At 40.9% G+C, this 25,146-nt stretch overlaps 2 protein-coding genes across 4 annotated transcripts in view; one reads left to right on the top strand and one right to left on the bottom strand.

Moving 5' to 3' along the window:
- RPRD1A (regulation of nuclear pre-mRNA domain containing 1A) overlaps window positions 1–25,146 on the top strand; it is a 1,137,547-nt gene that overhangs the window by 584,724 nt on the left and 527,677 nt on the right. The gene's annotated exons all lie outside the window — the stretch shown is intronic.
- The window catches only part of FHOD3 (formin homology 2 domain containing 3), a 514,974-nt gene that overhangs the window by 194,297 nt on the left and 295,531 nt on the right, over window positions 1–25,146 (bottom strand). For both annotated transcript variants that reach the window (XM_049769642.1, XM_049769643.1), the window contains exon 6: window positions 18,291–18,385. In XM_049769642.1, coding sequence (XP_049625599.1) covers window positions 18,291–18,385 — 95 coding nt within the window. The remainder of the gene's footprint in view (window positions 1–18,290; window positions 18,386–25,146) is intronic.

The following is a 25,146-nucleotide window of genomic DNA, read 5'->3' as shown; positions in this document are numbered from 1 at the left end:
GCCCTGGGTCACAAAAGCGAACTGACTCTGCTTTTCATTATTACTGTTACTCATATACCTTCAGGTAAGCCAGAATCTGAATTTATGGCTGAGCTGAGAGGGTCCTGGAACCTCCCCATACAGGCCTCAGATTATTGCCCCTGAGAAATGTTTAAATCTCTCAACTGAAGCTTCCTAGCCTGCCCCCTCCCTCCCACCTAGATGCAACAGCTCCCCTATATTCCTTCCCTTAACCCCACTTTCTTCCAAGAACTTCCTCTTCAAAGCACTCATATACCTACTAGGTCCGGGAAATGGGTTCATCTTGTGCATCTAAGAAGCAAACATATTTAGACTGCTGGCCCCCACTACGTACAATCTTAGCCCCAAGTGGAATGCTAATTAGTACCCTGCACCCCTCCCAGAGCAAGGGGCACTGATAAGGGGAAAGACAATGAACTGGCACCACACCTGGGAGAGAGCAAGTCCAGTGACTGAGGGTTCTCTCAATCCAGCAATGCACAGGAAACAAGCCATAGCCCCTCCCCCCTGCAGTGCCGTGGTAGTGCCACAGCCTTGAAGAGTCAGCTCCAAGCTCTTCTTTTCTTTGCCTCCCAAGGAAAACTCCCGGCTTCCTGGATGCAAATACATTGGTCAAAAGAAGAAGGATCCATGTAGCCTTTGCAGGAAGCAGCGAGCTTTGAGTACTCCTTAGGAGAAAACTTAAGAATACCACACACGTGCAGGCATTTCTCCACAGTCAGGCAAACACTTCTGCCCCTTCTCTTGTCCGCTCTGTCAGCATCCCCTGGTATGTTTTCTGTCTTTTGTTCACCTGGCATTCCTCTGTGTCTTCCCACTTAAAACAATAAACCACTGAAACATTGGCAGAAACCACTTTGCCCCAAGGAATTGCTCCATCTTGCAGGGGTCTCAAACTCGCTTGCGGCCCTCTATACAACATTTTGTGACCCTGCCTTAGAGAAATCTTTTTTTGTTTTGTTTTCTTTTAGTCACACCCCGCAATGTTCAAGGCATAGTACTGACTTTGCCTCCTGCGGCCCCCAGGTCAACTGAGTTTGAGACCCCTGAGAGCCTGCAAAGGGGCAGGCAGGCATGTGTACCTCTAGGGCTGTTCTCCAGTGCCACCACTCAGACTGTAGGCAGGGATCACCTACCCACCACCCATGCTGCCTCCATCCTCAACGAAGCCAAGTTCCCTCCACACACTCATCAATCATGTGCCCCAGTAGAGCCCCTGCTGCTACTCTCGGGCTATGTCGGGGCCATCCTGGGAAGAAGAGTTCAGAATAAGACCAGAGTTCAGAGACAGAATGATGATTTGCCCCTTCATCGCTAGAACGCCCTGTTCACTCCTCTGCTCCCTGACTTGGCAGACTGAATGCCAGCGTAATTCTCTCAACAGCTTCGAGGCAGAGGGCAGAGGGGGAAAGGAGGATATAATGAGCTGTGCTATCTGCTATTTAGCGCTGAAGATATTTCTTCAAGTAAATAAAACCCAGCAAGCCCAGGCTTGGCCACTTCCTCAGTGGGAGGACTACTATTATGTGGTTTAAGACTTCTCAATGCCTTCCTGGAACAGAACCTGGCTGAGCCTCAACCTTGCTCCCCCACGAGCTGCTCAACAAGGAACCCCCTAATGGCCAACCCATCAAGATTCCTTCTGAATAAGTCTGTGGTCTTGGGGTATTGACCAACATTTGGTCTTAAGGATCTAGATCCCTTAACTACCCTTTCTATGGGACTCTAATTAAAAACCACTGTTTTCTAGCAAAGTCTTTTTTTTTTTTATTGGTCTTAACATGCCTATTCATGTCTTCATCTCTTTTGCTGTAAAAACTCTTTTTGGAACTCTTTTGGCTCTATTGTTTTATTGGAGATCGTGATGGAATCCCCAACTCTCGATTCGTGATTTTAAGTTTATGTGAATTTTCCTATTACGTCTAAGTTTATGTATGTTTGAAAACTTTGCTGCATAAAACGAACAACCAGCATATCAAGCTATTTCAGAAAAGAAAGCACTGAAACAATAATTTTGGGGGGGGGGTCACACCTGACTCCGGGCTCAGAAATCACTCCTGGCAGGCTTGGGGGACCACATGGGATGCTGGGATTCGAACCAATGACCTTCTGCATGCAAAATAAACGCGTTACCTGCATGTTATCTCTCTGGCCCCAGCACTGAAACAATAATTTTATGAAAATGCTTGGTACTAATTGTAAACCTGTCTTAACCAATTGTCAAAAGATAATCAGTACTTCTCCTCAGAAACACCTGATCAGGATTTCTACAGTCTTGGGAAGAAAGAAAGCATATGATTTTTAAAATAATTGGATGTCAACTCCGGGCACTGGAATATAGAACTAAGAATGCCATATTTGGGGAGGGTAGAAGGGGATGATGACAGGGACCAGAAATAACACAAAGACACTGCTGGAGGGTCTTGGGCACTTTGGTGGTGGGAAGGGGAGGTAAATGTAGACACTAATCATAATAGTCAACACCACTGTGTAGGATGACACCCAGCTATTAGTCCATGACAAAAGCATTTCCCCAACTTCCTCCTTCTTTAAATCTTCTCCTTTGATATGTAAAAGCCCACTGGACATGCACTTTTGTCTCACTCTCTACCTTCCCCCTCCTGTTAGATGGGTATTGGTATAATAAAAAAAGTCAGTTTTGGCTTAGCACTCAGAGATACCACTAGGTGCAGATTAGCTCCAAGGATCTCTCCTAACTGGTTTATTTCTTCGCCACTACCCTTCTTATTTAGACCTGGTTGTGTGAGGTGATCTCACAACTCATGGATTTTTATTTTACAACTAATAACCAAACAGTGACTCAGGGACCCAAGAAAACCCCAATGATGGTGAGTTACTTGACCCTCTGGGAATAATCACCATGATGAGAACTTCATTATACATGAACCCTGTTTTGAATATGGCAGAGACCCCTCAGCGGACAGAAGCAGACAGTGAAGGGGAGCAATCTGTAAACTCTAAGCAGCATCCGAAAGGCCAAGGCCCACCGCCTTTCTTATACAAACAGTGCTTTGTGCAAGGTCCTAGGTCCCCCAACCTGCCGCAGTTTATTGAGGTCACTGATGGGGTAGAAATCAAAGAGAAAGCTCCATCGGAGGGGTACCAACAGCAGGGAAATGAGCAGGTCCCACCACCCAGATTCAAGCTCAGGAAGAGCAAATCTCTCCATCCTAGACAATCTTAGCAGCATACCACAGAAAGAGAAGATGGAGAAGATGGAGGATTGAAGCCCAGTAGAAGCCCAATGGGAGAGAAACTGCTTTCAGAACCTCCTGCAACTTTCTGCTTTTAGGTTAATCTCTCCACCCTATTTGTATCAGTCATTATATTGCTGGTTAAACTGTGTGTTCTACCTGTATAAATCTTAACGATACTGTTTTGTTCTATGCCCCTCTGCAAACAGTTAAATTTGTATCCACCTTTAGTGGTATAATATTAGTTTGCACATTTCAGGGGAAGTGTATAATGTTGTTAGATTGTTTTTGTTTTTGTTTTGGGGCCACACCTGCTAGCGCTCAGAGGTTACTCCTGGCTCTGCGCTCAGAAATTGCCCCTGGCAGGCACAGGGCACCATCTGGGTTGCCGGGATTCGAACCACCATCCTTCTACATGCAAGGCAAACACCTTACCTCCATGCTATCTCTCTGGCCCCAATGTTGTTAGATTTTTAATGGTTCTTAGCTATCCTAGTGAATGTTTCCAAGTTGCTGTGATGTTTGATTACATATATTATTTAGCAACTTATTCTTAAAATTATGTCTGCTAAAATGTTGTGTCAAAATCGATGGAAAAGGAATTTGTATATTATAAACGTATTACAATGCTCATTATAAGAATGTTTAGTAAACTTATTTTCAAATTGTATATGTGTATCTTCAAAATTTTTCTTGTGACTTTGTTTAGGGAAATTTATGAAAAGAAACTCAGATGTTCTAAAATTATATTACAGGGCTCTGTGTAAAAATGTTTAAGAATTTTCAAATTAAGTGTATTTTCAGAAATGTTAATATTACTGCTCAGAGAAGTCTATGTAAAAATTATGATGTGTCTCAGAGGGGACCATGCATTCTAGCAGCCCCTGGGGGGAAGAGTGGAGGATATGGGAGGCAGGATGGGAGTGGTTGTGGGAGGACAATTTGGTGGTGGGAATTCCCCTGATTCAATGTAAATATGTACCTAGAATATTACTGTGAACGATATGTAAGCCACACAATTAAAATAAAAATTATGTTAAAAAAATAAAAAAATTATGATGTGTCTAAGACAAAGAGATGGTAAAATCTGATTATTTTGAGAAAGATGTATTGTATACAATATAAACTTTGACGTTATTACAGCCTACTTTCACTATGCAAAACAGCAATCACTTATAAGTTCAGATCTGGGGTTCTCACCTCTGGTGGAGAAAAGAATAAAACTTTTATGACTTTTCTTTTTTGATTTTGTTTTAAACTGAAAGAGTGCAATTGTAGGATGACTTTTAGCCCAAGACAAAGGCGTTCCCCAGCCTTGTTCACTGAGGCGGGGCAGATTGGAGGACATCCCTGACTCAGGAAAGACAATGAGGAGGGGTGCCATTGCATCATCACTGCATAACTCAGCTGCTGAAGTCTTCTCAAAGAAACCCAATAGTGTTACTCCAATAAGAATGATTTTATTTTCACCTAAGCCAGGGTTTCCTCATGCTCTATTGAAGAATTTCATTGCAAGTACTTAACACCCCATGCACTGGTCCATCTGTCTAGTATCCAGAAGAAATCAGGATTGGTTCTCATTTTTATGGTGCATCAATCATATGAGGAGAAAAAGCAACCCATTCATGAGTAAAAGTAGCAGCAAGGCATCAGTTTCAAAAATGGGAAGTCCAAAAACAAAAAGGCTGATATTAAGGATGCAAACCCCCACGTCTGGATTTTCCAAGAGATCATTTGCAAAGACTATGGCAGAAAAAATTCAAACCAAGATGATGGTGAATGGACTCCACTGATGGTCCCTCTCAATCTTCAGATGCTCTTATGTTTATTGCCAACAACATCATAGAGGCTTTCAAGAGGCCTGGCATCCAGTGGGGTTCTCTGAACAAGAAAGCTATGGTCATGCCTCCAAGAATACTAATATCCACAGCTGAGAGAGACTCAGGATGCCACACATGTGAAAGCTTTATCCAATAGAGGAGCTTTCAAAGTTAAGCAGCTGAGAACAGAAAACAGTTCCCAAAGGATAGCCCTAACTGAGGGTAAGAAATTGGCCAGTCAATCCTTCCAGATTTTCTATGGAGCAGAAGAGTTCTATGGTGGCCTTTGGGGTTCTGGTAAATTAAATTCATTTCCTTAGGGCTGGAAGAAGGAAAGGAAAGTCTAACTTCAGCTTTTAGAGTCAAAGATGACTCAAGAACAAAACACATGCTTCAATGCATAAGAACTTGGTTTAATCCCTATCACCACAAAAAATTAATTACTTCAGCCTTCAAGCTACTTACCTTTTACAGAATTAGTCTGGGAAATGCTACTTTTTATGCTAGTGCAGTCCATCATATTGAGTATTCTAAAGAGCTTTAAAATATGCAATAAAGAACAAGAATTGGGGCCGGCGAGGTGGCGCTAGAGGTAAGGCATCTGCCTTGCAAGCACTAGCCTAGGATGGATCGAGGTTCGATCCCCTGGCAGCCAATATGGTCCCCCCAAGCCAGGGGCAATTTCTGAGCGCTTAGCCAGGAGTAACCCCTGAGCATCAAATGGGTGTGGCCCGAAAAAAAAAAAGGACAAGATTCAGGGAGCAATCCTTCTTGCAAGGAGAAGACACAAAGGCATAGCTAGCTGTGAACTTTTGTGCTTCTCATAACTGTTCAACACACTTCACTGGTGATGGGTGGGGAATGGTGGATGGGTCTGGGCTGAGCTTCTCTTCTGCAGATACTACTACTCCTGTTCCGATACAGCATAAAAAAGTTCTGGATAGCAGTGTAATTTGATGTTAGAGCATACTCCTTGTTTTGGTCAGGTCTTGGGTTTGGTTCCCAACACTAAAGGAAAAAAAAGAAAACAACAACCAGGGATCCTGGTCCTTCAGAAATGTAGACGTGGCTTTTGACTTAGGATGTTAGCATTTTCCTGGTCAAGTCTGAGATCCAGGACTAAGCTTCCACAAATTCATAACTTACACATCACTATTTTCTTGGCTAATTTCTGGGTGAATCCATAGGAAAGGTGTGGAGGCAGCTTAGATAGAGCCTAGGTTTGAGAGAAAACACAGTCACCAATGTATGAAAAGGGAATATAATGGAGTTTCAATGCTTTTTTGCACCTAAGGTCAACAGAACTCCCTTCACATTTTGCTATGCTTACAAAAACAGAAGAACTATACTTAAAGGTCAAATATGCCGCTTATTAAGTAGAAATCAAAGAATTATCCCCAAAATCCAGATTCCTACTCCTCTTCTAAAATTCAACAACCATAAAAAGAAAACAATTCCAAACCTCAGGATTTAAATTACAAAGAGAGAAAAACATGTTTCATTCTATTTGTTTCATTTTCCACTAAAAAAAGCATAAGTATATGTTATATAAGTGAGCACTGGTTATTAAAACTGAATTCGAAATTGGTTAAGATAACATGATCTAAAGTGCTTTGCCACATTGTTTACAAGTTTACCTAAACTAAGAATATACCGAGTATCCGAAGGAAAAAAATTCAAGTGATTTATGGTACTGCTTTAGAAGAACCTCTCCTTTAAGTGCTTTGTATTCCAAGGATATTTTTTAGCACAAATTTCCTGAGTAAGAAGCTTAAAAAGGGCTTTAAAGTCTTTGTAGCTAGTAATTACACATCCAGCAGCTACCACAGACCACGAATAGTGTGCCTCCTAAAACCTAAGATGCTGTCTATAAAATGAGGGGGGTCATTTCAGAAACAAAACATTAACTGAGCACTGAGCTCTGAGATTTGGCTTTGAGATGTTCATGGGGCAGGAGTGGAGAGATCCAGGCTGTCACAGGAAATTACTAACAAAATCTGTATGCAATAGTCTCAGGATCCCTGGGTCAATCCGCTTGGGACCCAAGGCCAATTGTTTATAAGCAACCAGCTCAGGTTTCAAGTGGGAACCCTTTATGCTTTTACTAGTGGACTCTTAAAGAAAGTGAAATACAAGAAACAGCTCCAAATACATAACTGTCAAAATCAAGCTACAAATATACATCATTTTTCATTAAGATTAGATTCTGGGGATTGAATAGTGGTATCTTAAGGGAAAATGGAAGCACAGGTGCTTCCTGGGTATGTGGTACCTGATCACATGTGGCCTGAATCTCCTCTCTTGAGATGTGGATTTTCCTACTTTCATGCTGAATTGTGCATCAGAGCTCTCTCTAGTCTTGGGGAAGCCCATAGTCTGTCTCTGTCTCTGTCTCTATCTCTCTGTCTTTCTGTCTCTCTCTCTCTCTCTCTCTCTCTCTCTCTCTCTCTCTCTCTCTCTCTCTCTCTGTGTCTCTCTCTCCCCCCTCTCCTCTCCTCTCCTCTCTCTCTTTTTTGGGTCACACCCGGCAGTGCTCAGGGGTTACTCCTGGCTCTACACTAAGAAATTGCTCCTGGCAGGTTCGGGAACCATATGGGGTGCCAGGATTTGAACCACCATCCTTCTGCATGCAAGGCAAACGCCCTACCTCCATGTTATCTCTCCAGCCCCCATAGTCTCTCTTGAACATTACTCTCTTTCTTATCCTTTTCCCTTTCTCAGTACCTCTGAATGAAATCTGATTCAATGTTAATATGTACCTAAAATACTACTGTGAAAGATATGTAAGCCAATATGGAAAAAATATTTTGTGTTTTTAATCAAAAACTTTCTTTGACTTACATGTATTATTATTATATCAATTATATTATGTTATGTTATGTCACTATATTATGTTATGTTAGTTTACCTCATTATGTTAATCAATTTTGTCTCTTGAATAAATTCTTACAATAAAAAAAATAAAATGCAAAAAAGAAAAAAGACCTGTTTTACTTCTTTCCTTCCTGGTACACAATACAAGGAGGAAGAGTTAATTGATGATATATACTGTATTTGCCGGCGTATAAGACAACCCTTCAACCCAAGAAAAACTTCCTAAAAGTCTTAAAAGTAAGTTACTTCTTAAAAGTAAGAGGGGTGCGGATCACTCGTCCCTGAAGCTGGAACAAGTTTCAGCATGCCGTATACCAGCATATAATCTGACTCCCGACTTTTAGGTAACAAAAACCAGCTCTGCCTCTATTAACTAACTACTGGAGACATAGTATAGGGGTGGGATGCTTGCCTTGCACTTGGCTGACCTAGATGCAATCCCTGGCATCCTATAAGCCCCCCAACCCGAGTACCACTAGGAGTAATTTCTATGTGCATAGCCAGGAGTAAGCCCTGTGTGTCACTAGGGGTGGCCTGGAAACAAAATAAACAAAAAAGAGCTTTAGAGATCCTGCAATAAACTCTGTCTGAAAATACTTTGATGGTTTTTGCAAAATAAAGATGGGAAATATATGAGACAGTACTTTTCCAGGTAATAAAGCCCCATTTCCAAGGAAAAACGTCATGTTCTAGGAGGCCAGGCAACTTGTCACACAGATTCTGGGAGAAGTAAAAACCAAACTAATTCTTTCCACTCTATTGTGGGGAAGCCCATCTTTCCCTCTGCTGCAAAAACTTAAGCCTTAGGGAAATGTGACAAATATTCTTTTCTTAAGTATAAAACAAGGCCTCTAGACATGACAGTGGACAGCAAATCTCAGGAATGATGAGTGTGCTCTTTGCAAGGGTTTTGCAGGCAGTTCCTCTCTCCTCAGTGTGGGTGGATGGAGAAGGTTTGGCAGGTAAAGAGAGGTTGTGGGGATGGTGTTAGCTTCAGGGCTGCTCTCCAGAAGCCATGGAAGCATTAAACATTATGTTTTAAGCATGGCATAATCAGGCCATAACAGTTATTCAAAGAAATGCTTAAGATGGGAGAATGTGGGGCCAGAGAGGTAGCACGGAGGTAAGACATTTGCCTTGCATGCAGAAGGATGGTGGTTTGAATCCCGGCATCCCATATGGTCCCCCGAGCCTGCCAGGAGCGATTTCTGAGCATAGAGCCAGGAGTAACTCCTGAGCACTGCCAGATGTGACCCAAAAACCAAGAAAAAATAAAAAGATGGGAGAATGTAGTAGGGTAGTTATGGTTCATACCATGTGCCTGACCCAAATTTGGTTCCTGGCACTATATGGTACCCTGAGAATCACTGAGTACAGCCATTAAAGCCTCCAGCACTGATAGGACACTGGTGGCTGTATCCCCTGTAGCTCAGGGACCAAACTGCACCATATCCTTGGCATTTGCACTGACCCAAAAGGCCCAATGGGCTGCAAAACCACTGTGGGTGGGGTGTGTGGATGGAAGAGGAAAAAGAAAAAGAAATTCTGAATAAAATCTATAAAGTCAATTTTTATATTGGAATAGTAACAGATTGTTTTTACTTTTGTATTTCTAAAGTGATATATCAAAAGAAATGTATTACTCTTAAAAGCTCAAAAGTTTATCTTTTTTTTTTTTTTTTTTTGGTTTTGGGGTCATACCCAGCAGTACTCAGGGGTTACTCCTGGCTCTACACTCCAAAATTGCTGCCAGCAGGCTCATGGGACAATATGGGATGCCAGGATTCGAACCACTGTCCTTCTACATGCAAGGCAAACACCCTACCTCCATGCTATCTCTCTGGCCCCAAAAGTTTATCTTATTTTAAAAAATTTATCAGGTAGTATTCCATTTCATAGCAATGCCAGAATTTATCCAGTCATTTTCCTTTGCAAAAGATTATTTGCTAGCACCAAGATTTAATATAACACCACATTTTTACGTACACCTTTTTATCTATTATTATTAATTCTATCATGAAAAGTAGTTTTAATTCCACTTTCTACTAATTTAGGTAATTTGGAAAAAAAAGCACAAAAATCTAAGAGTCTTCATTAGCTGAGTTAATTGTGTAGCATGTAATATATTTAAAGTGTTTTCAAATATACAAAATTGAGTCCCTGGCTTTTACTTAAAATTTTCAAAAACTGTCTCTCCAAACCTAACAAAAAGAAAAATGCCCCAAATAATTATAATACAGCTTTTCTTGAGCCCCGTAGAACTGGGATTTGGGGCTATATTGTGGTCTACAGTGGGCAGATTACTTCCACAACAAAAAGGAGAACCCCAGAAGGGTGCATCTGAGGTAGAGTTGGGAGAAAAATGAAGTCACCAGACCAAACTGTAAAAAAATCATTTTAAGAAGCTGCTAATGGCCTTGCATGGGCTTCCAGAATAGTCAAGATTTCAGGTATCCATTCTCAGTCACTAGTCTTTGACTCCATGGCACTCAGAGGGAGATTAAGGGTGGGCAAAACCTAAGAACCTAAGAATCCAATGGTATACGCCTGGCAGTGCCCAACTTGCTAACTAATAGAGTAGTCCATAATAAAGAAAACAGACTTAAGCCATCACTGATAGGCTGACAGCTGCACCCAGAACCAAAGGTATCTGATCTTATTACCATTACCACTACCACCACCACTACACACACATACACAAAAGGCAAGTGAGGCTGAAGAAAAAAATGTACAAGAGCTGGGACAGCAACAGTGGAAAACCATTCTGAATCCAGACCTAGAGGCAGACTCAGCCCAAGTCTGGGATATTAAACCTGTTAAGACTGATGCAGGAAAGTGATGACCCAGTCCATCATCTCCAATCTAGAAAACACCAAGCAACAGATCACTAAGGACTGGGCAGGAGCATAGAAAAAGACTCTAAAACTCACATATTAAAGAGCAAAGTGGAAAAGAAATGTAGAAGGAAAAAACCTCTTAGCAAGTCAATCCTCCTTCTTGGTACTAGAAAATGCTTTAAGGACCGTGGAAAGTGGTGGTGCACATAGGAAAACCACAGCAACCAAACCCAAACCATCTCGAGGCACGAGCAGATGCACCAGCACGCCCAGCTAACTGCCTGGCACTGCAGGCTTGCCCATTTATAGACCTAACTGCTACTTACTTCAGACTGTATGACCCTGCATATGTTATCAAACTCTCAACCAAAAATTACAAGATGTACCCAAAAAAGCACCAAGTCCCCATCTCTGTTGTCTAGAAACAAAGTAAGCACCAAAACCAGATTCAAATTTGAGTCAATGTCTCAACTATATAATTCACTCTGATTAATATGGTGTTGACTAGCAGACAAAGTGAAAAGCAAACATAAACATATGAGACATTTCAGCAGAGAGACCTATAAGAAAGAATGAAATGGAAATACCAGAAGGTGGGAAAAGTATAGCAAAATATTTGTTTGAGTTCATCATAAAGATCTAATGCAACTGAGCAAATAACCAATTAATATGTAAGTCAAGATGAATGTTCTAGAATAAAATAAAAGGAGTAAAAGGAGAGTGAAGATGATTGTAAAAATTTCCATCTCTGGGCAGAAATAAGATGCAAGATCCCAATAAGCAACCTATTGAAGGTAAACAGGTTTTAATTAATACAATTTTTGTGTTTCCTTATGCAAAGACCAAAGATGCATAGATTGAAATTTAGAAGTATTATGTACCTCAAATGCTGTCATGTTCTGATGATGTAACAGAAATTTAGATAATCACATTCACCAAAACAAAAACTCAAGCTTTACATTAAACTAATCCTTATGAATACTACAAAGAATAACAGCATAGTATTTAATATTTTGAGAGCTCAATGCAAACTTAAAGCAAGCAATTCCTACAATAACTTAAGTAGAGATCAGAAGAGATACCAAAAGTTCACTATAAATCGTGAACTGTCTCAATTTTCAAAAAAGAATTAAAGATGAAGCTTAAAAAATGTTTTTTGGTTTTTAGGTCAAGCCCATCAGTGCTCAGGGTTTACTTCTGGTTCTGTGCTCAGGGGAACAAAATGGGGTGCCAAGGGTCAGTTATGTGCAAGACAAGTTCCATTTCTGTTTTGTTATCACTCTGACCTCTAAGGTTCACATTTCTATTTTATATTTACTACACCCATATTGAATCCTGGCAATATGCTCAGAGGACTTGGAGTGTCTTAGAAATGAGAGCAAACAGTCAAGCTGAAGTAGCAGTTTTCAGCTGAGCAGGTGCTAACAAGCTGAGTACTGAGTATTTGTTTTCCACACAGGGATGCTCTCAAGGATCTTGGGGGGCCCAAGCCACTCACAGCCATCTCTGCCTGGTAGTGGTATGTTCAGATCTGCAGTGCTGGGTCCACCCTATGAAGGAAATTTAAGCATAACTTTTACTACAAGCTGCTTCCGAGCCTGGCACTTCTCTTGGCCCAGTTAGGAAGATGGTGGATTAGAGGAAAAGAACAGTATTCTCATTGTACTGTGCATGTCACTGTTACCATCTTCCAATGTAGAGACTGTTTTCTCCATGCCACAGATGAGAGAAATCCACCGAAGGATCACACAAGCATGTTTGATCTTAAAGCACAGCAAGATGATGCCTGCCTTAACCTGGGGAAGTCAGGGAGTAAAGCCAGAGCACCTTAGAGTTGTGGCCTTTGTACTTCTTGATCAGTCCCAAGGTCAGGGTGATGGTAACCAAGGAGCAGGTTTCCTCTCTTGCCTCTACAACTTTGGGTTAAAACAAACAAACAAACAAACAAACAAACAAAAAAAACCAAACCTGAGCCACTCAGACACACAGTTCTTATGATGTATGGCCCAAGCAGAATTTTTAACTAACCTAAAAGTTAAGTTGGAAGTCTGGCCTAAATCACTATGGGGAAAAGGCAGAGCCTGGCATTTGGGAGTGAAACCATCCATCCTGGAGTTACAAAGGGCCAACTATGAATTTGCACACAGAAAAAGGATAGTTTTGTGATCTATTGCTTGACTTAAGCCAGCACCAGAGACGACCTTGAAAAGCCTTTGAGTCAAAAATGGAGATTGAGAAGGAAGGAAGGTGCATCTTAAAGCTACCTACCAAGACCCACAGTGCTAAGGGAGAAAGTCAGAGAGAGAGGGATGCACAGCACTCTGTGTAAATGCCACCTTAATCAGAGGCAGAACAGGCTGCCAATGGTCTTTAATACCCATAGAACTTTCTTGGGGCACATGTTTTCATGTGTTCATGCTAGTACACAAGTATGTATATGTGTTTCACACCGAAAATAATACAGTTTGGACAACAGTAGTAGCTCATTGGAGTCTCCTTAAGCAAGGTTTCCCATTGGTCCCCAAGCCCCTCACTGGTTAGAGAAGAGATATAGAACCTCCTCTGCTTGTAGAAGCTTCTAGAACACAGCAGGAGGGCACCAGGCATATCTCCACCAAGACAGTGTCATCTCCTAAAGGACAGGATCTTATGATCTTATCTTAGGATCTTATGATCTCAGGTAACCTCATGGAGGGCATCTGAGTGGCTCACACAGCACCATCATGCCAAGAACCCCGAGATCAAGGTTCAGGACGATGAACCTCCTTTCTCTACCAACCAGTTCCCCTGGAGACTATCCTCCTCTCTCACACCAGTGCCCAAGCTTTCTGCCACAATGTCCCCACTGTCAGGGAAATGCCACTGGCCCCATTGTTCAGACCCAATCTGTAACAGTAATCTGAACCCAGAAGCTCTCTCCTAGGCGACCTCCTGGCCCCACTTCAATTTCTGACCTCTGATGTTCTGCTACCCCAGACCCACCCCTCTCAACATCTTTCACTTCTACCTCCGTACTACACCAAAATGGGTCTCTCAGCATCTCACTGTCTAGGCTAGAGGCAGCCATCAAGCTGTAGGGATGAGGAACAATGGAGAAACCAGGAAGAGAAGGATCCTTTACTGAGAAAGTGATGGGGGGGTGGGCTGGAGAGGAGGAGAACAGAATAGGAGAGGGTGGAGGGTAATGAACTAGGGTGGAGAAAGAGGGAAGGGAAGGGGAGACTGGAGGGAAGAGAAAATGGGAAGGCCAGAGGGATATAAGTGGGTAGGGCAATTGCCTTATATGCACCTCACCCAGCACCCCAAGCACAGTCCAATCCAAGAACTGCCAGGGTGAACTCTGAGCACAGAGCCAAAAGCAAGCTCTTAGAACTTGGGTATGTTTGGGTATGGCCCCAAACCAAAGACTCTGCTCCCACCAGAAAAGAAGAAAGTAGAGGAAGGGAAAGGAGAGGAGGGGAGGAGAGCCAGGAGAGTCTCAGCAAGCTCATTGGTAACCAGAACAAAACACTTTAGTTTTCAATACATTTTATTTTACTTCTTTTTAAAAGGAACTTTTTGGCTGAAAATGCCTCCTTCACATCTCTGGTCGAATTTCTGGGATATCTGCAAATATGTATTGCCTAATGCCCTCTGGCAAGTTGCAGAATCCTGTCTTTGTTGCCTTTCATGGAAGGAATAGGAAGAATCTGAAAACCGAATGACTCCGGGTTTCTCGAATGAGTTCTGCCTGTGTAAGGCAAAAGAATCGGACCTCAACTTTTCATGTTGGGGTTACTCAATTCAAACTGGTGTTGTTCTGGTTCTGGAATTCAATTGGCAGTGGAAAGCTTTCCCCCATCATTTGTCTGCATTGCCCTATCTCTATGTTTAGAAGAGGGTACAGATAGTCCTTTTGAAACCTCGGGGCTGGAAGAATGGAACAGCCATTCTTCCAGCAGGTGCCTCACTGTCCACCCAGTAGTGGGGTGAAGAGATGTTGAAGGGAATGACTGTTTTGTGACTAACTAGAGGTGCGTTCAGGAACATTATCCAATCTAGACTCCAGTTCACTGTAAACAAGAGAGTAGCATCTGGTGTCACCTGGAACAGAGATTAAGGCAGTTCCCTTCTCAGGTCTGGAGGTTCCTGGGCTCAGGCAAACCTTCCCATCCTTACATACTGGTCCATATTGAATATGGATGGACCTAGAAATTGGGGTGATCCTTCTTTGAGAAAATAAAGATGGAAAAGGGAAGACATTCTGCTGATCTGGGTTGATGCCAGGGAGGAGACAAGCAATCCACCTTAGCAGAGATGCCCATGTCCCCCCTGACAAGAGGGGAAGGAGAGGCTGTGAGTGTAGCACCAAGAAAGGAGGCGAGCAGGTTTGGCCCTACATTGGGGGGTGAGGGTGGGGGTGGGGGTGGGAGGAAGTGGGTGCTTTGCATTTTCCCTGAGTGTTTGGGATCCAATAAGGATTTTCCTGGGCTCCTTTTGGATCGTTTCCAAATAAGAAAAATCAGCAAGATGCAATTGCAACAGTGAGGATTCCAAAGAAAATTCTTCTCACCTACTAAGCAGAGCAATGCCTCTCTGAAGCTGTTGCCTTCCCCTCCCTTCTCTTTAGCTCTTCCTCCACTCATCCTGCTCTCCCTCCATTCTTCTGTCCCTCCTCATACCTTTTCCCACATCCCAATCATGCCTTCTTTGTCAAGAGCTAAGCAAATGCCATCTTCGCCATCATAAACACACTAGGTCTAAACCCTTGCCAAAAGAGGGTGGTAAGACTTGCATGAGGAAGAATACAATTTGGGTCCCTGGCACTGCATGCCGTCTAAATAACATTGGGTATATCCCTGCTAGACCAAAATTTTAAGCCACACCCAGCCCGACTTAAGTATCACAGGAGACCCCCGAGAATGGCTTACAAGATTCTTCAAAATATTTCGTAAATATAAATAAACAGTGACTGGGGAGATAGTCCAGCAGGTAGAGTGCTTGCATTACATGTAGCTGACCTAAGTTTGATCCCTTGTGCGTCATTTGGTTTCCTGATCATCTCCAGTGTGGCCCAACCAACTGCACCCTTCCCCAATAAAATAAACAGAGGATTGATTGTTGGTATTTTATCTTGAGCACAATAAATCGTTTTCATGCAAAAATTCACATGCAGTTGCAAAATCTCCCATCCTAGCCTTTGTGGGGGTCCTTGGAACTGTCCAGCTTTCAAATGAGCATGAAGGTAGGGGAGGGCTCCCCGCAGAGGTCAGCAGATTCTGAAACAGGATAGGAGATAGGAATCTCCCCTTAGCCTAACTCCAACATTCATTCTACCCAGCCCAAAGGCCACCTACAGAAGTTTCAACTGAGCTGCTTCCATTTTCCCCAGACAGCAAATCCAAGTAAAAGGGGTTTCAATCTCCCGAGACACCAAGTTGTTTCTAGTTTTCTATCATCATAATACCAGGAGAAGGAAAGAAGACAAAGCCAAAGAACTGAGGGTTCAATGGGGGTCATGCTCCAGAAAGAACAGAAGTCCCCTGCCCCCCCACACACACACATAGGTACCATCCCTATGACTCTGAGATACTGAGACAAAGATGCTGCTTCAAGCATAATGCATCCAGGGTACTGAGTATCCCAAAGGACAGCACAGGCATTAGAAGAAGGGGAGGCATACATCCACTGTGAGAAGCTGGAGCATGCTGGTCCCCAGGGGTTAGCAGAATGGGGCAGTGGCCAGCACAGGGGCAGAAAGGGGACAAATAGTGTTTCTGATTCTATAACCTTATAGGTTGGGTTCAAGTTCCCCAGCCAGCATTGAGACAGCATTCCTCAATCAGGGATCACATGCACCCCTGGATCCCTGGAATATTATATGAGGTCAGAGGTGGGAAAAAAAATCACATAGTGGGCCGGGCGGTGGCGCTAAAGGTAAGGTGCCTGCCTTGCCTGCGCTAACCTTGGACGGACCGCGGTTCGATCCCCCGGTGTCCCATATGGTCCCCCAAGCCAGGAGCAACTTCTGAGCACATAGCCAGGAGTAACCCCTGAGCGTTACCGGGTGTGGCCCAAAAACCAAAAAAAAAAAAAAATCACATAGTAGGAGAGTCACAGTGCTAGAATAGAGGGCCAGTCAGGAGAAAAAAGTAGGGTCAGAAGGGGGCTACAGTTGGAAATATGAGAATCACACTATAGACCTGTCCAGACTGCCTGTTTTCCACTATAGTAACTGGCGCTCTGTGTCCTGTCCCTGACCCTCCACAGAAGACCATGCCAGGCTTGGCTCCTGTGCGCCTGCTCCGGACAGAACTCCTCTTTACTCTTCCTTCCAAAAACAGCCTCTGGCAGTGGCCCAGTCTGAGAATCCAGAGACCTTGCAGGGTGGACCCTGGACTGATGGTGTGGATTTATGCATCCTCAGAGCAGTGAGAGCAGAGGACCCTCTCACAGCAGAAGGCCCAAGGGGCAGTGGGGAATTAAGACTCACACAGCACTGCTGCCTCCTCCGAAAATAGGATACGGTGGTCTTATGTGAACTACAGAACATAATGCTGTAAGGGTCATTCAATGAATGGTTACTTTCATAACTGATGGTAGAGTTGAAAAGTTGTCTCACATTCTTTCATCTCTTTACAGGAATATGCATATAGATTGTAACTGTACCTGAAGTAGAAGCATGAAGCAGCAGGTACAATGGCTATTGTATGCATGGCATACTAGTTTAAACTTTAAAACCAGAGGTGCAAAGAAGCAATTTCATAGAGCTGGGGGTGTGATTCCCTAACAAGGAACATGCCCTTGAATGTATGAGATCTGGGTTTAGCAAGATAAAAAGGGAGGAAGAGAGATTAAAAACAAAAAAGGAAGGGAGGAAGGAAGTAAGGGAGGGAGGTAAGGAAGGAGGGAGGAAGACTGCTTAAAGCTCAAAAGTTAAAATAGAAATGCAGGGGGGCCAGAGTAGTGGCACAAGGGGTAAGGCATCTGCCTTGCCCATGCTAGCCTAGGACAGACAGGAGTTTGATCCCCCGGCATCCCATACGGTCCCCTAAGCCAGGAGCAATTTCTGAGAGCAGAGCCAGGAGTAACCCCTGAGCATCACCAGGTGTGGTCCAAAAATTAAATAAAAAGAAATGCAGGGCTAAGAGATAGCACAGGAGCTAAGGTACCCTTGCATGCAGCCAATCCTGAAGCCATCCCAACTTGATCCCCTATACAGCTTATGGTCCTGTGAGCACTGCAGAAATGATATAGGGTCAGGAATAAACCCTGAGCACCATGGGAGTGTGGTCCAAATTCCCACCACCTCAAACAGCAACAAAACAACAACAATAATACTAAAACACTAAAATTCACAAACTATTTGTGGTCCAAGCCTTTTTTAAAATCTGTAAATTAGAAATCCTCATTTGTGCATGCCAGGGTGAGAGGAAACCTGAATACAGCTGGCTTCTTCCTGCAAAGCTATATCAGAAAGGATAACAAAATAAAGTATCGGTGACACGCAAATGAATAAAATGTTCACCATAATTTTCTCTTACCTTGGATCCAATGAGCGTGTATAGCCATTGAATGGTTTCATTATGGTTTATTACTCCATTCATCCCATCCACGTACAACATGATCTGACCTAAAGCTACAAAGAATAAAAGAAGAGAGATATTATGGTCTAATATGTATAAGCACAATCTTCTGATCATACATCAGTTGAGATTCTATTATTTAAGCTCATGGTATGTTAAGAAACAAACCTAGAAGTCCTGAACTCTGAACTTAATACAATTGCCCTCCAGAGAGAAAGTGCTCAGGACCTCAGAAGATAGCAGAACTATTCTGGTTTCTGATCAAGTTACCAATTCTAGCAATTGCTGTTTATGTATGTGCCTTGAATTACAAATGCATGCATTTTGTTACAATATCTATGTATGATTCAGATGTGGCAAAGATCTCCCTTAGATGGTGTCTCAGTGGTGGCCTCCCCTAGGGGTCAAGAGGACAAAAAGAAATATCCAAAATCAAAACTACCTGTGGTTAGTCTAGATTCTGTGTACCCTTTGAGCAGGCATCATTGGACTTCCTTTAGCAGCGATTAATCACAACTTTTCATCTCTATTATTCCTTTAAAACTTCTTCAGATCAAAAAGAATGTCAAAAACCATCAGACACCAAATACTAAATTCTTAGTAAAGAAAAAGCTATATATTGGAGTTATTATAGTTTCTTTATTCATAGAGTATCTTATTCATCAGAGAAGAAGTTAATGTTTTCGTTCACTGCATATCAAAATGAGTTGCTTGCTAGATATGGAACCAGAAAAGTTATACAGGCTCTAAGAAGTAGGTTTCCTAAATCTCACCCTACCTTCTAACTCTCATCTCACTCATAATTCATTGATTTGACATTGACCTACACACGTCACATTTTCTTTCCTTGGTAATGATAGGGCACTTTGTTTTTAGAAAATACAGAATGAAGTAAAAATAATATCAATCACATGGTTTATGATTATCATTTTTATTATACTGATGTTTTCTCATTACTCATACACAGGCTTATATATAGATTGCTATTAACAACCTCTATAAAGTGCTATTGATTAAAAAGAATCAAAAACAAAATAGTGAGCATAGCTAGTTCAAAACATGCAAATATGTGCATGATATTAAAAAACCCTCATTATCCTAACCACAGATCAAGTAACAAAACCGCATAATATTTCTTATTATGCTCCTTAATATGCAAAGATTCAAAACTTTAAAAATGTTCCATCTTTGACATTATAAAGAATATAATTTTAGTAATGAGTTTTATATAGCTTCAGTCTATTTAATGGTAAAACAATGGAAATATTTCTATTAAAATCAGAAATAACTTTCAAATTATGAAGAAACACATGATTAATTACCACTGCCCTAGAATTTTATGCAAAGTTAATAAGAAATTAAAAATAATGAGAAATGAAAGAATACATAATGTATTGTGACTGAATAAAATTTTCTTCTATGAAATTTAGAATGAGATCTCAATTATAACCCAATTTTTTTTTTTGGTTTTTGGACCACACCTGATGATGGTCAGGGGTTACTCTTGGATATGTGCTCAGAAATCGCTCCTGGCTTGTGGGACCATGTGGGACACCAGGGGGATAGTACCGCAATCTGTCCTAGGGTAGTATGGCAAGGCTTGCACCACCGCTTAGGCCTCTATAAAAGTATGTTTATCTTAATGAGAAATGCATAACAAAACTTGACATTTAAATATAATACCAGATAAATTGACATATGACAACGAGTTTTATAAAGAGCTCACATAAATTGATAACAAATTGCCAAATGCCAACAACAACAACAACAACAACAAAGCCAAATGCACTTCACAGGAAAGAAGCCAAACTTATTCACAATGATGATATTGTTCATTCTCAATATAATAAAAAGGTAGCATTTCAACTTATATTTGCAAAAGCATTTTACCAAAAATAATGCTTCAAATGCTAGCGAGGTTAAATAAATGACTTCACATTTTACTAGTAGCATACAAACCCTGTTAGATGCAAACTAATACAAATCCTATAAATATATAAATATCACACATTATATATCTGATATGTCATTACACATTTTATACAAAATACCTGGCCTTGGTAGTAGAGCTCCCATTTGATAGAGAGGGAAGTAAAATGGAGGCTTTGCAAAAAAAGGAATAAATGTGTCCTAAACACCAGTCTACTAATCAAGGCCACCCCTGAACTGTACTGAGACTTATACGTACTCAAGAAAGTCTTAAGTTTCCTCCCAGTTTGTGATAGATGGAATCTATGCTAAGAAAATTACCATAATTAAAGGGGGAAAACAGGACCAAGATAAGAAAATACTCATTGAAGTGCCTTCTTCTATAATACAAGTACTAAGGCTTAAATACCTGAGATCTAGAATTCAGAATACACAGTAATTAACTAAACCTAAGTTCTGTCCTGCCAAAAATTTCTGATGGTCACATAAAGGTACAAAATGATAGCATCAGAGGCTGGAGCAATAGCTCAGTGATAGAGTGTTTGCCTTGCAAGCAGCTGACCCAGGACAGATTCCCGGCATCCCATATGGCCCCCCAAGCCAGGAGCAGTTTTTGAGCACTTAGCCAGGAGTAACCCCTGAGCATCACTAGGTGTGGCCCCAAAACCAAAACAAAACAAAAACAAAACAAAACAAAAAATACAAAAAACGATAGCATCACATAACTAAAATAAAAAACAATGAGATATTTTCACAGAGAAAGCAAGGAGAAAAGATAAAATCTGAAGTATCATGATAAGATGCATGCTTTGGAATGTATTTCCTTCAACATTTTTTCTGTGTCCCTAAGTTTTCCATGACGAGCTTCTATTATCCCTATAATAACCAAATAAACAAATACATTGAAGGAAACAAAGTAAAGCTGTTAAAGTAATAGGTAATTTTGAGTTTTGGATTTTTTATACTAATCGATATCATTCAATGTAGCCCTTCTTTCAGAGAAGAACTCAAGCTCTCTTGGATTCTTCTTTGTGCACCTTTCTTGCCTTCTTCCTCTCCCCAAACAGATAAAATTCTAGGAAAGGTGAGCTTGTACCCAACTCCTTTTCCATTTCCTCCTGATTTTCATGGATGAAGCAATAAACCAGTCTACATTAGCATCTTTAAATCAGCCCAACCTTGTGGCAGAGCTCTGAAGAGCCCACAATTTAGACTAAAACTGGGACAGCAGCACAGTCACTGTCCTCATCCCCATGGCTGAGAAATCAAGTTGTAGGTCACCATCCTTACTCGTCAGGGGCTCTGGGAACACTGAAAGCTCAGGAAGAATAGCTACAAATGGGCAAGGTAAAGATTTAAAAGCCAACAGAAATTTGTGTAAATTCTCTCTGATCCCTTTTTTTCTGGGATATTCTATTTATGGGTAATTCTGAAGAGCTGACTTGTTCAATGTTCCTGCTAACAGAGTTTGAGAGTCTATTATTATTATTAATTTCTTTTTATTCTTTTTTCTTTTGGGTTTTTGGGTCACACAAGGCAGCATTCAGGGGTTACTCCTGGCTTTATGCTCAGAAATCACCCCTGGCAGGCACAGGAGACCATATGAGATGCCAGGATTCGAACCACCGTCCTTCTGCATGAAAGGCAAAACGCTACACTTTACCTCCATGCTATCTCTCCAGTTATTAATTTCATCATTTCTTAATTATCAAAAGAGTAAAAACAACCAGTGCTGAAACAATAAATTGAGCTCCCATATGACCAGCAATTCCACTTTTTGGAACATAACTCAAGGATCCAAAAACACAATGCAGAAAAGACAATTGTACTATATTCATTGGAGCATTATTCACAACAGCACAAATCCAGAAGTAACTCAGTGCCCAAAAATAGATGACTGGATAAAAAAAACTATGTTATACAATGAAATACCACTCAGCCATAAGAAAACAAGATGAAATAATGCTAAGTGGATAGACCTGGAGAATATTATGCTGAGCAGAGTTAGTCAGGAGAGAGATCAACACAAAATCTCTCTCATATATCATATTGCAGGGTATAAAGAAGAGTAGTAAGGAAACAATAAATGCCCAAAGGCAATAAAATTATTGAACCTGAAAACTGGTCCTCTTACCACTGGCAGGTTAAAGTTGGGGGATAGGACAAAGAAGAAAACTCTATTATGGTGAAGGAGAGAAGAGAAATGGTTACTTGGGAGAAGGAACAGGTTAGTTACGCTTGAAGCCTTATCAGTGACAGTACTGCAAAAAAAAGTGTCAAAATGTATACAGGCAGGTTGATGGATGGAAAGGAAACTGTGGAAATTAGTGGAGACTGGTGAAGGGACTGGTGGCGGAACATTTTATGCCTGAAACACATTCACTAGAATGTTATGAATGCAAACATTCTTCCTGTAAAACCCAGAGCAGCCACAAGATGGTGCTAAATAGATTCAAGTGGGTTCAGGTTCTAATTCAATGGTAAAGACCCACCAACCTAATTAATTATAAATAATTCACACGGGGAGAAAATAATTAGATGTTCTGAGTCACAAGAACCATGAAAAGTTACAAGAACCATAAAATTTAGAGATTTTATTTTTCAAGAATAGTGATAATGCCAAAAATGGTCAGTAGAAGTAGAGGTCTATAAAATGCTTGCCCAGCATTTTTGTTGTATTAATTTGGTTTATTAATTTTTTTTGTGTTTCATTTTCTTCTTGTCTAAAAGAATATGGAAGCATTCCAGCACTTATTTGGCTACTGTATTTTAGGGACTGAGTTAAAACATGCCTGATGTGATAAGTGCCCAATAAATGTTAAGTCATAAAACTACATCAAACTCAAAAGTCAATTTATCCAGCAGACGGGAGACATAGGCGAGTGGGCCCTCAGAGCTAACATGAAAGATTTTATGCCCAGACCGTGGTCCTTACTCAACCCAAAGGTTTTCTAAGTTTTCTTTTAAAAAGTTTATAGCTTTACTTTTGATATTTAGACAGAGACCATCTTTTTCATAAGGTGTGATGTTAAAAACTCAGACTCCTTTAAAAAAAAAAACAGATATCTTGATTGATCTAATTCAAACATTTGAAGAAACCATCTTTATTTCATTGCTTTCACAAAAATTTTTCCAAAACCTCTTGATTATGTGTGTACTGGGGGCAGTGGAGTAAGGAAAGGAACCAATTTCAGGATTTTTTGATCTAGGTCTTTCTTACTACCTTTGTCTTTACCATAGTAAGTGATTTTGTTGTTGATTGGCTTTTTCTGGTTTTTGTTTTGGGGGGGTCATGTCTGGCTATGCTTAGGGCTTACCCTAAGGTTTATGCTCAGGAATAACTCATAATGAGGATCCAGCAAGACAATCACTTTGCCTGCTATTTCTATCTTTCCAGTCTCTATTGTAAGTTCTAATATCAACTATTGTGATTCCCACCATTTCATCAATTTCAAACCTATTTTTACTTTATTCATGATCTTTTCATTGTGCTGGTAGATAGAGGTGATGCTCAGGAGGCCCCAGGACCACAAAGCACACAGGCATACATAGAAATTGTGCCGTTGCAGAGATGGAGTTTAGGGTCTCACATAGGCAAAGCTGGTGTTTTACCACTTGAGCCACATCCTTAATCCCAATATATTAATATAGAATTATAAGTTTGTCTCTTTCTACAAAAACAAATTATTTCTAGAATGATAATCACCACCACCACCACCGCCACCACCACCACCACACCACCACTACCACCACCACCACCACCACCACCACCTCATCCATAAAAGCCCAGGGATCCCTCCCAGCAACTCTTGAGCAACCAGGTTGATGATTCAACGCTAGTGCCCAAGGATGTGGAGCTGCTCAGATCCTATAGTGACAGAAATTATCTGGGTAACTCTGATGGTGCTGGGAGACTTCCAGAGGGTTACCCAGAGATATTCAGACACCATGTGGTACCAGGGATAGAACCAGGATAGTCTGCACACAAACATGTGCCTGCACAGTTATACTGAATCTTTGGGCTCTTTCTGGAAATATTATGGCAAATATATTAAATCTGTTGATAAATTTTAAAATAATTTACTTATTTGCTATGTGACTCTTCTCCATGAACTGATTGTGTCTATTTAGATATTTCAACTTGTTTTAACCAGTTTGTAGTGTTAACCAAAGGGCTTTCACATTTTCTTAAAAATAAACTTTTATTGAACATTAAAATGAATTTTACATAAGTTTTCCAAGACAATACTTACATAAATTGTATAAATCAATTTAGAATTTAGAAATTTAGAAAAAAAACCAATTTCTTTACCCAAATTCATGTGACTGACTTGTTTTGGGACAGTGATCCAAAATCAGAGCTATCTTGTCTAATGGTATTTGAGATTATAAAAGGAAGAAGCACTTCTGGAGTGATAGAATCTTCAAATTACAATAAAAGTAACAGAAAGAGCAACACGACACGTTCTTTCAAAAGTAACTTTCTAACATTGAAATTAATGTCAAGTTAGTGTCAAGTTTGCATACGTCAGAGGTTTTGCTCATGGAAAAGAAGAGTTGAATAAGGCCAAAATTGAGTGGCTTTTAACTGTGCTCTCGTGGTCCCTCTTCTCCACTCATGGCAGCCTTGAAAACAAGCACCTTAGAAACCACAGTAGGTCTGAAAACCTGCGAGGGCTTTCACATTTTTTGATCAAAATTTATAAGCATTTCCTATTTTTTCATCTATGAGAAACTACTTTTTCTGTTCCCAACTATTCCTACCATATAAAAATAAAAAAAGATTCTTGTGTAGGCTTTGTAGTCTATTTTGTTTCTTATAATTTTAGCAAATATCAATTCAATGAGCTTTCAAGTTTTAATTTTTGTTTTGTTTTATAACTTT

Source organism: Suncus etruscus, chromosome 3 (assembly GCF_024139225.1).
Source record: "Suncus etruscus isolate mSunEtr1 chromosome 3, mSunEtr1.pri.cur, whole genome shotgun sequence".
Classification (NCBI taxonomy): domain Eukaryota; kingdom Metazoa; phylum Chordata; class Mammalia; order Eulipotyphla; family Soricidae; genus Suncus; species Suncus etruscus.
The sequence above is the reverse complement of the archived record's forward strand: the minus strand, read 5'-3'. Positions and strand labels throughout refer to the sequence as shown.